This window comes from Chenopodium album, chromosome 17 (genome assembly GCF_948465745.1).
Source record: "Chenopodium album chromosome 17, dcCheAlbu1.1, whole genome shotgun sequence".
NCBI lineage: Eukaryota > Viridiplantae > Streptophyta > Magnoliopsida > Caryophyllales > Amaranthaceae > Chenopodium > Chenopodium album.
The window spans coordinates 51,045,284-51,059,314 of NC_137850.1; the positions used below are offsets into that span (position 1 = coordinate 51,045,284).

The window sequence follows — 14,031 nt, forward strand, 5'->3', positions numbered from 1 at the left end:
GCAATTCCAATTTATGTGCCAAATTATCTGCAAAAGTGACATGTTTGATCTGAAGCATGTGCCATAAGTCAAAATTTCATCCATTAAGGTACCAAAGTTGATTAAAAATTTACATTTTCAGACAATTGACCAGTTCAATCAACGTGCTAACAATTACTTGGTTCATATTAATTTTTTTTTTAAAAGATTTCATTTCTTACAGTTTACAAAATTTTAACTCATAATACTGGATCAAAAATACTTTTATTATGTGTCCTCCCCCCACCCCCCCCCCCCCCCCCCAACCCAAGAGAATTGTAATAATCTGTACCAGTGATTATTCCTTTCACTGTTTAACCCTAATACCAAAGAAATCAGCTACAGATGGCCACTGGAATGGTTCTCAGTGTTGCTAATACTCTGTTTGCAGCACTACAAAACAAGGAACTAAGAGAGCTATGCTCCAGTTTTGGGTATGAATCCCAACTTTACGAGCTTCAGTGCACCGTCACCTCCATCAAGGCCTTCTACCTTGATGCGGAGTCTAGGCATCAAGAGCTCACCCATGAAGAAGGCCTAAATTGGGTTAATAAGCTCAAGGATGCTGTCTATGATGCTGACGATTTGCTCGATGAATTCACCACCATTGCTCAGCAACTCAAAAGATTGCCCGGTGGTAAAATCTTCAAAAAGGTACGCCGTTTCTTCTCCCCTGAGAACCAACTAGTCTCTGCATTTAATACATCTCAAGAGATTAAGAAGCTTAGGGAGATATTAGATTGTAGTCAATCTGGGTGTAGTGATGTGTATAAACCTATCAACAGAAAAGAGGAAAAATGCCCTTGTGTGTTTGAAATGAGTATTATTGGGAGAGAGCCAGACAAGGAGGCTATTGTAGGTATGTTGTTGTCAGACTCCAATTTTTCTGCTGATATTAATCAGGAAAATGTTTCTTTTGTGACTATTGTGGGGATTGGAGTGTTGGGAAAAACTGCTCTTGCCAAACTTGTCTTTAATGATAATAGGATTAAAGGGGCATTTGGAGACTGGATGAAGTGGGTTTGTGTGTCTGACGGATTTGGCATAAAAGAAATCCTTGGTAAGCTGTTGGTAAAGAGTGATAATTTAGAAGTGATGCAGAAAAAAGTTCGAAATCAGATAGAAGGGAGAAGGTACTTGCTTGTTCTAGATGATGTATGTAGTCATGACCGGCAAAAATGGGCAGAGTTGAGGGAGCTCTTGAGTTTAGGTGATAAGGGGAGTAGAGTATTGATAACTAGCCGCTCTATGGAGGTTGCAAATGTTGTTGGTGACCATCCTATTCATGAGCTACAAGGTCTATCAGAAGAGAAATCTTGGGATTTGTTCAGGATAATGGCATTCAAACAAGGGAAAGAGCAAGAAGACGACGATCTTGCTGTTATAGGCAAAGAAATTACAAAAAAATGTGCTAATGTTCCTCTCTCCATACGGGTGATAGGTAGTTTGTTGTATGGCCAAGATAAGAAGAATTGGCTATTTGTGAAAGGTATTGATTTGGCAAAAATGAGACATTCCAGACAAGGTGATGAGAATAGGGTAATGACAACATTGATGTTTAGCTATCATCAACTTACTAATGAGTTAAAGAGTTGTTTTGGCTTATGCTCACTTTTCCCCAAGGATTATGCCATAGAAAAAGATGTGCTAATTAATCTGTGGTTAGCACAAGGTTATCTTTTTCCAAGTCATGAAGGTCAAAGCATGGAAGATGTAGGTGAAGAATATGTTTCAATTCTTTTGCATAGATGTTTTTTTTATGACAATGAACTAGATGAATGTGGTGAAGTTCAGTCATTTAAAATGCATGATCTCTTACATGACCTTGCTTTAGAGGTTGCAGGAGCGGAGTCTTTGATGTTGACATCTAGTACGATCCATTTTGGAAAGACTATTCGTCATCTATCTACTACAAGTTATGTATATCTCAATAACTGGGTTAGTCCAAGTTATTGCTCAAATGTTACAGTGCGTACCTTATTCCAATTGTACAGTCCTCTGAAAACATCTGGGAATGTGGCTGCAATAATCTCAAGTTGTAGACGATCAAGGGTATTGGACTTGCATGATTTAGCCATTGAAACCTTACCAAAACTAGGTAAGCTCTTACATTTAAGGTATCTTGATGTTTCTGGCAACGAAAACATGGAGATGCTTCCTACTTCAATTACCAAGCTTCATAATTTACAAATATTGAAATTATGCAACTGTAAGAAGTTAAAACAGTTACCAGAGGACGTGAGCAAACTAGTAAATCTTAGGTTGCTGGATTTAGACGGATGCTACAGATTGACTCATATGCCAGCAGGGATGGATAATTTGAAATGTCTTCACACGCTGACAAAGTTTGTTGTGCGTGGGGATGATTCTAACCTTGTTAAAAAGGGGGAGATCATAGACTTGAAAGATCTAGTGAACCTCAAAGGCGATCTCTGCATTGAAGTACGAGAATTTTCTGGCAAAAACATGCCAATTGTTACGGAAGGAGCCTATATATTGAAGAATGCACATCTTGAGGCATTAAAAATAATGTCCTCAGATTGGTCTGTCCAAAGTGAAGTTCATGAGACATTGCTGGAGGGGTTGTATCCTAACCATGATCTTAGCAGGTTTGAAATGGAGGGGTATCAAGGGATCAAATTGCCAACTTGGGCATCAACAATGGAAACTTTTCTTCCATGTCTTGTCAGTATCAAGCTGTCAAGTTTGCATGAGTTGCGGCATCTCCCGTCTATGAGTCAACTTTGCCATCTGAAATCTCTTCAGCTTTGGAATATGCCCTTGGTAGAGCATATCGAAAGCGATGCACCTTCAGCTTCAGTGTCTATGGCCACGAAGTCGATGATGACTTTCTTTCCATCTCTTGAGGAGTTAGTGCTAGTAGAGATGCCACTGTTGAAGGGATGGTGGAGAAATTTATTATGGAAAGAGATGGAAGCAGGTGGTGGTTCAGTGACAGAGGTAGCCAGGAACAAGCTGTAATTGTACCGTCATTTCCTCGTCTCCATGATTTGAGTATTGGATATTGCAACAGTATGACTTACTTTCCTCCATGTCCACTTCTGAAAAAACTTGAACTTTGGGTCGTCAATGAAGCATTAACATTTTGTATGAAGGGAGGCTTCCATCCAAGTCCAATCAAGAGCACAACTACTGTCTCAACTTCACCATCGTCCTCCAGTTCATCAGTGCCGTGCAGTCTAAGTGATCCCATTTTATGTTTAGAGAAGCTCAGCATAGATAATCCAACTATTTTTAATTCTCTGTTTGAAGATTTTTTGCTAGGTGCTGTTTATATTCATATAGAAGATTTTGCTCAAGTGGAAAGTATGTGGACTGTTAGGAAGGCGTTTCGAAGTTGTAAATCTTCAATTCGACACCTGAAATTAGAGTCGTGTCCAGTATTAACCACTCTGTCAGGAAGCGGAATAGAGCATCTCTACAATCTGCAATCCCTCTCAATTGAGAGGTGTGATAACTTGGATTTGGAAGGGATGCCATGGTGTGATAATCTGGATTATTGGGGAGTGCCGTGTATTTCTCTTGACTCCCTCTCCTCCTTGAGATTAGCTGAACTTCCAAAGCTGCTAAATCTGCCATGGAGATTTCAGTACTTGACCTCCCTTCAATCCCTCCAAATTAAACGTTGTGGAAACTTGGAGGCCCTAGGGGATTGCATTGGCTCTCTACGTTCGCTTTGTTCCCTCCAAATTAAAAATTGCTACAATTTGAAGGCCCTTCCGGAATGCATGGACTCTCTAAAGTCCCTGAAATTGCTGCACATCAGCCATTGCCATGAACTGAAATCGTTGCCAGAAGCAATGTGTCATCTCACCTCTTTAATAACACTTAAAATACTATACGCTAGAGATGACCTCGAGAAGAGATGTCGACAGCCAGATGGGGAGGATTGGCCCAAAATACACCATATCCCTCATGTTTATGTTATTGGATGGACAAGAAGGGCTTTCATTTACGACATGTTTGGTGAAATATGATTAATTAAGCCTTTCTTCAGCCTCCACCTTTTGATCTATATGTCGCGTAAATGTCCAAATTCTGATCTTTGATTGTAAGTCTGGAATCTGAGTTGCTAGAAATATCATTTTCTAAAGATCATATTCGCTTTGATTTCTGTGTAATGTGTAATCTTTTTTTTTTTTTTTAATATCTCACCAAAGCACAAGACTCTATTCACAGGGTGAGCATACTGAGCAGAATTAGTATAGGCATCTAGCAGAATCTTTGTTGCTATGTTGTATGTGTCAATGTATCATGTATGTTTATAGGATTTGGTACTGAATGATTTATTAGTATTACTATGGAATTGAATCGTGAAATAATGATCATCCCAGAGGGATATCTATTATGCTTCGCGTTTAAGTCTTGTGATAAGGCAATCACTGAGAGTAAGATAAGTGTAAATGATCTACTGAACTGTCATTTCTGTTTTGTATCTGCATATGCACTATGCAGTTCCAATTATTTTAGCGAATACAGTGCGAAAATGATATGTTTGATCTGTAGCATGTGTCACCTGTTGATGACTCAAATGGTGATCCATCAAGCTTGTTAATTATAGTTTTAGGTTTTCAGACAATTGACTAGTACCACCAGATCAATCAAACGTGCTAACAAATACTTGGACTACTTCATCTCTAATAATTATTCTCCTTAATTAAAGTATTCAAATTTCGTGGTCTGCAGTTTGATTGTTATTATTATTGTATTCAGTATATGTTTAAATCCACTCTCAATAATAACCAGAGGCCATGCCATTTATTATTTAAAGAGCATGTCAGAGCTCGCCATTCCCACCTCCAACCCCAACCAGAAAGCATAAAAACTAGTCATTGTTCCTTTTTGTGTACAAATGGCTACTGGAATGGTTCTCAGTGTTGTCAATACTCTGTGTGCAGCATTAAAAAACAAGGAGCTAAGAGAACTATGCTCCAGTTTTGGGAATGAATCTCAACTTGATGAGCTTCAGTGCGCTGTCACCTCCATCAAGGCCGTCCTCCTTGATGCAGAGTCTAAGCATCAGGAGCTCCAAGGCCTAGACTGGATTGACAAGCTCAAGGATGCTGTCTATGATGCTGATGATTTGTTCGACGAATTTATCACTATTGCACAACAACTCAAAGGAATGCCTGGTGGTAAGGTCTCCAAAAAGGTACGGCATTTCTTCTCCTCTAATAACCATCCCGTTTCTGCTTTTAATATATATCGAGAGATTATGAAGCTTAGGGAGATGTTAGATGGCATTGTTAAAGATTCTAGTCAATCTGAGTTTAGTGACATGCATGAACCTATCAACAGAAGAGAGGAAACTTGTCCTTATGTGTATGAAAAGAGTATTATTGGGAGAGAGGCAGACAAAGAGGCCATTGTAGGTTTGTTATTGCCAAAGTTTGAGACTTGTAAGCAAAATGTTTCTTTTGTGACTGTTGTGGGAATGGGAGGATTGGGGAAGACTGCTCTTGTCCAACTTGTCTTTAATGATGATAGGATTAAAGAGGCATTTGGAGACTGAATGAAGTGGGTTCGTGTGTCTGACGAGTCTAGCCTGAAAGAAATTTTTGGTAAGATATATGAAGAGAATTATTGTTTTGAAGAGGCACAGAAAATAGTTAAAAGTCGTATAGAAAGGAAAAGGTACTTGCTTGTTCTAGATGATGTAAGAAATGAAAATAGTGAATTATGCGTTGAATTGAAAGAATTGTTGGCTTTAGGAGAAAGGGGAAGTAGAGTCTTGATAATTAGCCGCTCTAAGGAGGTTGCAAAAGCTATAGGAAATGGTCCGATTTATGAGTTACAAGGTCTATCAGAAGACAGTTCCTGGGAATTATTCAGGAGAATGGCGTTCAAACAAGGGGAAGAGCTAGAAGATCCTAATCTTGTTAACATAGGCAAAGAGATTACAAAAAAATGTGCTAATATTCCTCTCTGTATACGTGTGATAGGCAGTTTGTTGTATGGCCAGGATAAAAATCATTGGCTATGGTTAAAAGGTAATGATTTTGCAAAAATGAGACTAGATGAAGAGAATGGCATTATGTCAGCTTTGATTTTTAGCTATAATCAACTTAGTCCCCACTTAAAGAGTTGTTTTAGCTTTTGCTCACTTTTCCCTAAGGATTATGTCATGAAAAAAGATGTAGTAGTTAATTTGTGGTTGGCTCAAGGTTATCTTGTTCCAAGTCATGACGATCAAAGCATAGAAGATGTAGGGGAAGAATATTTTTCTATTCTCTTGCGTAGATGCTTTTTCCATGACATTGAACGGGATGAGTGTGGTGAAGTTCATTCATTTAAAATGCATGATCTCATACATGACCTTGTTATAGAGGTTGCAGGAAAGGAGCTCTTAATGTTGACATCTAATACAAATCATTTCAGAGGGAGAATTCGTTATCTATCTACAACAAGTAGTGCCTTTTCTGAAGACTGGTTGAGTCCAAGTTATTGTTCAAATGTCAGGTTGCGTACCTTTTTCCAATTGTACAGTTTTTATAAGATGTTTGGGGGTGTGGATGCTATACTTTCAAATTGTAGACGTTTAAGGATACTGGACCTCCATGATTTAGCCATTGAAACTTTACCAAATACGCTAGGTAAGCTCTTACATTTAAGGTACCTTGATCTTTCTGGCAACAAAATGGAGATGCTTCCTACTTCAATTACCAAGCTTTATAATTTACAGATATTGAAATTATGTAGATGTGAGAAGTTAAAACAGTTGCCAGAGGACATGAGGAAACTAGTAAATCTTAGGATGCTGGATTTAGATAGATGTTACAGCTTGACTCACATGCCAGCAGGGATGGATAATTTGAAATGTCTTCACACGCTGACAAAGTTTTTAGTTGGCGATGGGGATGTTTTGAGTCGAGTTAAAAAAGGTGAACTAATAGACTTGAAAGCTCTAGTAAACCTCAAAGGCGATCTTTGTATTGAAGTGGGAGAATTTTCTACAAAATATAAGCCAAACGTTGTAGAAGGAGACTATATTAAAAACGCCCATCTGAAGGCTTTAGAAATAAAGTTTGAAGAATCTGATGATTGTTCTGTTCATGAGACATTGTTGGAGTGCTTGCACCCTAACCATGATCTCAGCAAGATTTTGATGGAGGGATATCAAGGTATCAAATTGCCAAGTTGGGCATCATTAATGGAAGCTTCTCTTCCATGGCTTGTAAGTATCATTCTGACAGATTTAAATGAGTTGCAACATCTCCCATCACTAAGTGGACTTTGTCATCTGAAATATCTTCAACTTCTGTATCTGCCCAAGGTCGAGCACATCGTGAGTGATGCAGCTGTGTTGATGACACCATTCTTCCCCTCTCTTGAGAAGTTGACTCTTTTCAAGATGCCACAGTTAAAGGGATGGTGGAGGGGTTTAAGTTCGATGGAGATGGAAGCAGGTGGTAATTGTTTGTTCAATGATAATGGCACTGATGTGATTCTCCCATCATTTCCTCGTCTCCGTGAATTGATTGTTGGGCATTGCAAGAGCATGACATACTTTCCTCCATGTCCACATTTGAAAGAGCTTGATTTATATTCCGTCAATGATGCACTGAATTTTTGTACGAAGGAAGGCTTACATAATCCAAGTCTCGTCACAAGCACAAGTACTGCCTCATCTTTGTCATCATCTTCCCACGATCCTAGTTTGTGTTTAGAGTATCTCAACATAGATAATCCAAGGGTTTTTAATACTCTATTTGAGGACTTTGTGGGAGGCGCTGTTCATGTTCAGATTGATCATTTTGTTCAAGTGGAAAGTATGGGGACAGTCTCCAAGGGTTTTGAAAAATGTGAATCTTCAATTCGACACTTAACTTTGGATTCGTGCAAAGAGTTGACGACTTTGTCAGGAAGTGGGATAGAACATCTCTTCTACCTAAAATCCCTCACAATTGAGTATTGTGAGAACCTGGATTTGCAATATCTGGATTGTTGGGGGGCGCGACATATTACTCTTGAAAACCTCTCTTCCTTGAGTTTAGTTAGGCTTTTAAAGTTGGAAACTCTGCCATGGAGATTTATTCACTTGTCATCCCTTGAATCCCTCCAAATTGAATGGTGTCACAATTTGGAGGTCCTTGGGGAATGCATCGGCTACATAACAACTCTCCGATCCCTCCAAATTGAAGGGTGTCACAATTTGAAAGCCCTTCCAGAATGCCTCAAATCTCTAACAGCACTGAAGTTTCTGCACATCTCTTACTGCAGTGGACTGAAATCATTGCCTGAAGCAATGCGCCGCCTCACCTCCTTAACTACACTTAAAATAATTTACGCTAGTGAAGACCTCTTGAAAAGATGCCAAAAACCAGATGGAGAAGACTGGCCTAAAGTATGCCATATCCCTGATGTTTATGTTACTGGACACACAGGAACCTGGACGCACATGTTGGCGAAGTATTATTAATTTTCTTCAGTCCACTGCCTTTTACAGAGTTGGAATGTTTGCTATGTGAGGATATGATAATTGATCAGTATACTGGATTGCTTATTCTGTTTCAGCTTCAACTCTGCTGCTCAAGGTTAAAGTGTGCGTAATGAAAAGACAAAAGCACCATTGATCTTCTGTGTTCTGTCTTGTTTGTATAATTGCATTGTAATATCTTCTAACCCGATCAAATGGTGCGGAGGCAGTTAACCATCCTTCCTAGAAAATGGGTTTTCTGTCTGATGCCATGACATTGGTGTAGCAGTAACAGAAAAATGTTCTTATGTGAATATCAATGGTGCTTTTGTCTTTTTATTACGCACACTTAACCTTGAGTATGCAGTAACATCGTAATTTCTTATCTGAGCTAGAATTTGTGTTATCCTGTCACAATGACATCATAATAGCAGACTATATGTTTTTTCTGCTAATCACATAATATAAAGACCTGTTGCCCTGTTGTTTGGTCTTCATTATCATCATAGATCAGTTACAGGTTTTTTTTTTTTTTTTTTTTGAGGAAAGATAGTAACCCATATTATTAGATCAAATCCAATTCCACCAAAGTGGTGAGGCTTTGGGGGAAAGGATTCAAAATTACATCCTGAAAAATCTTTTAAATTTGGAAAATCATCGTTCAGATGTGAAGAGTTAAAGCAATGCTTTCTTGACTGAGCAGCAAGTTGGATTGTTTCTGAGATTGATAAAGCACTTTGTTTCTTAGATTTAAGCTAGCTGCTCTTGTTGAATTTGTTGCATCAACTGAATATACTTCGATTTTGTTAGTATCCAAAATTCTGATTCAGGCAGCAGCTAACTCATGCAGCAGCTCAAAATTGTTTTTGTTATGAATTTAAAATACGGAGTATATAGAAGTGAAAGTGTATATAATGTACTCAGAATTTTGTCAATCAGTCACTTGAAGACCTACCAGTAATTAAAGGACCATATTCTTCCACGTGGCAATACATCCTCCAATACTTATCTATCCCAACTCCCATTAAAAAAAAATAAAAAAGTAATAGCAAATGATTCATCAATATTGCTAGATAGGTGCTGAATTTATCCATCAACCCAAAAATCAAAACTTTAACCCCAAATCAAAGTAATCAGAGTATGAGTTTAAGTATGAGCATGATTAGAGCATCAACAACATCATCAGTAAGTGGAACTAAAATCCCAACAATGCAAGAAATAATTGAAACTTCAAAAGGCAGAAATCTGGATTTAAAGCTGCAAAAAGTGGGACCCTTTTTCAGAATTACAGCAAAAAGCTTGGAGACAAATAAAGAGCTAGGAAGAGCTGAAGGACTGATAAGGGTCTGGTTTGATGGCAAAATTCTGCACTTGGATTCCATCAGATTGAATAGAGAGACTTTGAGTATGCAGAAATCTATTTTTGGTGTTGGATTGTTCCTTGGTGCTCTTGCTGTTAGGCATGGTTACGATTCCGGTTGCGCCACTGCTCAGTTGCTCGCTATCAATGACACTGATCTTTACCATTCAAAGGTTTTTCTTTCTCCTTTCTTTATGCTCAACTTTTGTTCTTTCATGTATGTCTTCCCTTTCTTTGAATTCGTCTAAAGGATATACGGAGTATTGTGTATGAATTCATTTATTCCATTCCATAACCGATACTACTCCGTATTATATAAGAACTCAATAAAAGTGACCATCTTATATTTTTGACAATAAATTCAGCAAATTAATGAGTATTATTTGTATCCTTGTGCAGCTGGTAAGGTTTTATAGTAGAATGGGATTCAAGGTCGTGCATGAAGTGGATGGCTCGTCAATGGGAGATCTTGCTCACATGCTAGTTTGGGGAGGTAAAGGAACAAGAATGAATGCTGATATCAAAGATCTTCTTATGAAATGGTGCACCATATTCAAACCAAGAGATTCAAGGGCAGAAAGACAGCAAGCGTGAAAGATAACACAATTCAACATATGATTTGAAACAAGAGTATGAAGCAATACAAAAAAAATGCAATTAATGGAGATTCTGTAGCACATTATGAAACACAAAAAATACATACATTTCCATCAAACAGAACAACAGATGATTTTGATGCTACTCATGGTTTCAGTACAAGTGATATGCCGAGTTTTGGATTTGTGTCGATAGAATTGTAATCAAACTCAGCTGCCATTGTCAATACTGACTTAGGCTTGAACTCGTGTTGCAGAAGTGCTCCGAAACTCCCCTGATTATTAAGCTTCAACTTGATTAGGGTTAATTCATCAACAGCATATGATCCTCCAACAGTTAAAGTATTTCCTTCTTCAGAAAACCTGTTTTTAAACTCAACTACTGAAGTGGTTTTCCCTTGATCAAGGTACCGTACATATGAAGTCCTAACTAGGTCACCCTTTTCAGCCCTGGAATGCATGGCAAGATCAGGAAAAGTAGACGGAAAAAGGTACAAAAAGATGAACACCCACCCACCCAAGTATTGTTACGGAGTAAAAGGGAAGGAAAGAAAGAGAAACATGTGGTATTAATCAAGTATTGTTAATGCAAAGAACAAATATTTACAGAATTAACACAGTAATATAAAATTTCAATTAAGCCTGTTGAGAAAAATATATCTTGTCCATCTTTTCTTATTTTGTTCAATAGTCTTATTTTCAAAAGCTGTGATTTACATCATGTTCAAAAACATTTAGCAGCAATAACACCTGCAAACTATACATTAAGCAGCAATATCACCTGCAAGATAACAGATGCAAGGAAAGAGACTTACAAGATAACAGATGTACAGGAACCTGGTTTTCTCATGCTTATGCCAACATCGTACTTCGTAAAATCAGAAATCGAAGAATCATAAGCTGCCTCTGCACCAATCACAGTTCTTGAAGTGCCATAGGTGGCTGAAAAACCAAAAACCGGGGACTTGCTGAAGGAAAAAACTGAACTAAGTGCTGCAAGTTCATGGAAGTACTGAAGCTCAAGCTGCCATGAGAACAACATACCACAAGCCATTCAGCTGTATTGAGCAAAAACTTAGAGAAGCAAATGAAGATTAATGTCTTAAAAGTAAACTAATATTGCAGCTTTCATTTGCCAAATAGGATCCAACTTTAAAATGATACAAAGTTGGAAGCAAAATTACACAAAAGGCTTAAAATGCCAAAATATATATAGCTTAAAGTATATACTTTCGCTAGAATTTCCAGAAAGGATGAAGCTGAAGAACAATTTCTTAGTTCAACAACTGATGAAAGAATATGATAGTTCCTCAGTAAGAATGACCATTCCAAACAGATGATTGGATGAGAGAAAACATGTGTTTGCAATAGATTACAAAAAATTAGAAATATCACTTGAAACATAAACTTATTTTCCCTCTGATCATTGACCATGTTTAACATAGCTAATTAGATTGTATAAGTACGTAGCACACCTTTAAGAGCCTGCATATCAGTAACTCCTCTAGATCAAAGCGTCAAACAAGCTGATAAGTCGGCTTTTACAAGCACGTCATAATTTGGATCTATCTTTAACTCATTTAAATTCATTAAAAATTGAGTTACATACAAGATTTACAAGAGTCTTATTCTCATCATTCTGCAACATAGTTTCTTCAACTCTTCAAGCCCCTTCAGAGAATAAAAACATATGAACACCACTGAATTTTTTTTTTTCTAGATAATCAATGCACGAACAGCAAAGAAAAGAAACTCAAGGGTGTAAGGATTTGGCTTCCATTCAGGCCACGGATGGATCAAATTTGACAAATAACTTCGGATAGATCTCTCATGCCTCCAACTGTGAAGTTTGTCATTCATAATCAAGTTCCTCCAGCATCAAAATTCATCATCCCCTAGGCAATCAGGCATAAGCCCTAGAATGAGATAAATTACAAGGCCATCCTTACTCGCTACAAGGACAGATAGATATTATCTTGATACGGATATACTCGTCACATTTTTAGAAGGCATTCGCCAAGAGTGAATGATGAACTGAATATCCTTCAAATGACAAGCAATGACATATGATTCAAACATGAAAATTTTCCTGAGTTCCTTGTATGCATTGCAAAAATCTATGTGATGAAATGATGTGATTAAGCAGATCATGGCAGATGTACCTTTGCAGAATTATCAGGCAGCTTAACTGAAGCTATAGACTTAAGAGATGGCATAATATCATTCAGAGTAAGGGTTGTAGCTATCTGTAAGAAAAGAATAAAACCACAGTTTAAAAAGTTTGTTTAAAAACCCAACACTATTTACAGATGAAAAGAAAAAATAAAAAGATTGCAGAAAAATAAAAACCTACAGTTGACTGTGTATCAACTTTGACATCAATGATCGCATTCTGGTATTTGAATTGCGCAGCCAGATCACCAACTGAGTGGCCTTCCTTTTGTAGAGTAGTTGATGTAAGGGCCTTCAGACAAAAAAGGCATCATTTTCAGAATTCAGAAATACGCAAATGAATGACATAAACTACACCAAGATCATAATTAAGAGGCACAAGATGCTGTCAAATTCTTCAGATTTAAGAAACCAGTATAAAGTGAACAATAGAAGGCAAAAATTTGTAAACTTCTCAGCTACCTGAGGCTCGTATGCAGCCAGACCACAGAGAGATTGCACATCTTAAATTAATTATGTAAAGCCAGTCATATGAATATTCAATAATGACATAAATTGATGCAACATCTAAGGCATGCATCACCAAACAATTTGTATTTGAATCAGCTACTTGATATCAAATTTCAGAGCACTTATTTCCCACCAAATCAAATTTCTCTACCATGCTTTCAAGAATGTGGCACACGGCAGTTGAATCAGATGGGAATTGACAGAAGCCAATTCACAATTCAAGGCAGACAAAGGTTTAGGGTTAAAATCAAGTGTTCTACAATTTTTGGTTAAATTCTTTTGCAAGTGTTTATTGAAACTAGATAGCTCCACATTGAAGCTCCCAATTTATCAAAATCGAATCTTTACAAAACTTGATAAAGAAAAGGTACAAAAGCAGAATTTTTTCCACAAAATCAAGTCAATGTTTCTGAAAAAAAGTCGTCTCATGATTGTAATTGCAGTTGAAGCTTCAAGAAAGAAGGATAATACAAGTCCAAAAATAACATTGCAATCGGCAAATAAGACTTGGAAAAAAAAAAAAAAAAAAGAGAAAAAGAAGGGATAATACAAGTCCATCCTGAGTCTGAGTTGTGACACTGAATTTAGTGTCATAGCAGTAATCCTTGTACAGAATATCTGCAGAAAACACAAGAAAATCAAATTGAAAAGAAAAATGAAACGGAGAGAGAATTGACAAAGAGAAAAGAAGAGGGTACCTCTGGCTCTTTTACCGATGTCTTGGAAGAGAGATGGTCTCATAATTTATTCAGATTCAATAGCCGCCAAAAGTGGTGGTGGATGCGGCGGCGTTAAAGACGAGTGGTGGGCCACCTGGGAAGCTCAAGAGAATTCTACAACGAATCTTTTTTTCCCCTCTCACAAGCTTCGCGCCTTTTGTTTTTTCTTTAGTTTGTCAATCTTTAGAATACTACTCGTAGTATGAGATTTTACAATCT

At 37.6% G+C, this 14,031-nt stretch overlaps 3 protein-coding genes and 1 pseudogene across 3 annotated transcripts; 3 read left to right on the forward strand and 1 right to left on the reverse strand.

The window, feature by feature from the left end:
• Window positions 1-363: 363 nt before the first annotated feature.
• LOC145589284 (putative disease resistance protein RGA1) lies at window positions 364-4,016 on the forward strand (annotated as a pseudogene).
• Window positions 4,017-5,551: 1,535 nt separating this feature from the next.
• Window positions 5,552-8,458, forward strand: LOC145589285 (disease resistance protein RGA2-like). Its single transcript, XM_081645810.1, has one exon. It carries the CDS (start codon window positions 5,552-5,554, stop codon window positions 8,456-8,458), a length of 2,907 nt encoding a protein of 968 aa, XP_081501936.1.
• A 1,050-nt stretch (window positions 8,459-9,508) lies between these two features.
• On the forward strand, window positions 9,509-10,604 carry LOC145590160 (uncharacterized). Its single transcript, XM_081646915.1, has 2 exons — window positions 9,509-9,988; window positions 10,215-10,604. Exons 1-2 carry the CDS (start codon window positions 9,596-9,598, stop codon window positions 10,407-10,409), a joined length of 588 nt encoding a protein of 195 aa, XP_081503041.1. The 5' UTR covers window positions 9,509-9,595; the 3' UTR covers window positions 10,410-10,604.
• Window positions 10,453-13,984, reverse strand: LOC145590159 (mitochondrial outer membrane protein porin 2-like). Its single transcript, XM_081646913.1, has 6 exons — window positions 13,792-13,984; window positions 13,644-13,711; window positions 12,765-12,875; window positions 12,574-12,657; window positions 11,227-11,435; window positions 10,453-10,861 (listed from the first exon to the last, which is right to left on the reverse strand). The coding sequence occupies exons 1-6, from the start codon at window positions 13,832-13,834 to the stop codon at window positions 10,558-10,560; spliced, it is 819 nt and encodes a 272-aa protein (XP_081503039.1). The 5' UTR covers window positions 13,835-13,984; the 3' UTR covers window positions 10,453-10,557.
• Between the last annotated feature and the right edge of the window lie 47 nt (window positions 13,985-14,031).

What these genes read in the sequence shown, in the direction of transcription:
- LOC145589285 (XM_081645810.1), top strand. Translation starts at nt 5,552, where the DNA reads ATGAAGTGGGTTCGTGTGTCTGACGAGTCTAGCCTGAAAGAAATTTTT.
- LOC145590160 (XM_081646915.1), top strand. Translation starts at nt 9,596, where the DNA reads ATGAGTTTAAGTATGAGCATGATTAGAGCATCAACAACATCATCAGTA. An exon ending in CTGATCTTTACCATTCAAAG is followed by an intron (nt 9,989 to 10,214) that starts GTTTTTCTTTCT and finishes ATCCTTGTGCAG; the next exon opens with CTGGTAAGGTTTTATAGTAG.
- LOC145590159 (XM_081646913.1), bottom strand. Translation starts at nt 13,834, where the DNA reads ATGAGACCATCTCTCTTCCAAGACATCGGTAAAAGAGCCAGAG. An exon ending in CATCGGTAAAAGAGCCAGAG is followed by an intron (nt 13,712 to 13,791) that starts GTACCCTCTTCT and finishes TGTTTTCTGCAG; the next exon opens with ATATTCTGTACAAGGATTAC. An exon ending in TGCCTGATAATTCTGCAAAG is followed by an intron (nt 11,436 to 12,573) that starts GTACATCTGCCA and finishes TTCTCATGGCAG; the next exon opens with CTTGAGCTTCAGTACTTCCA.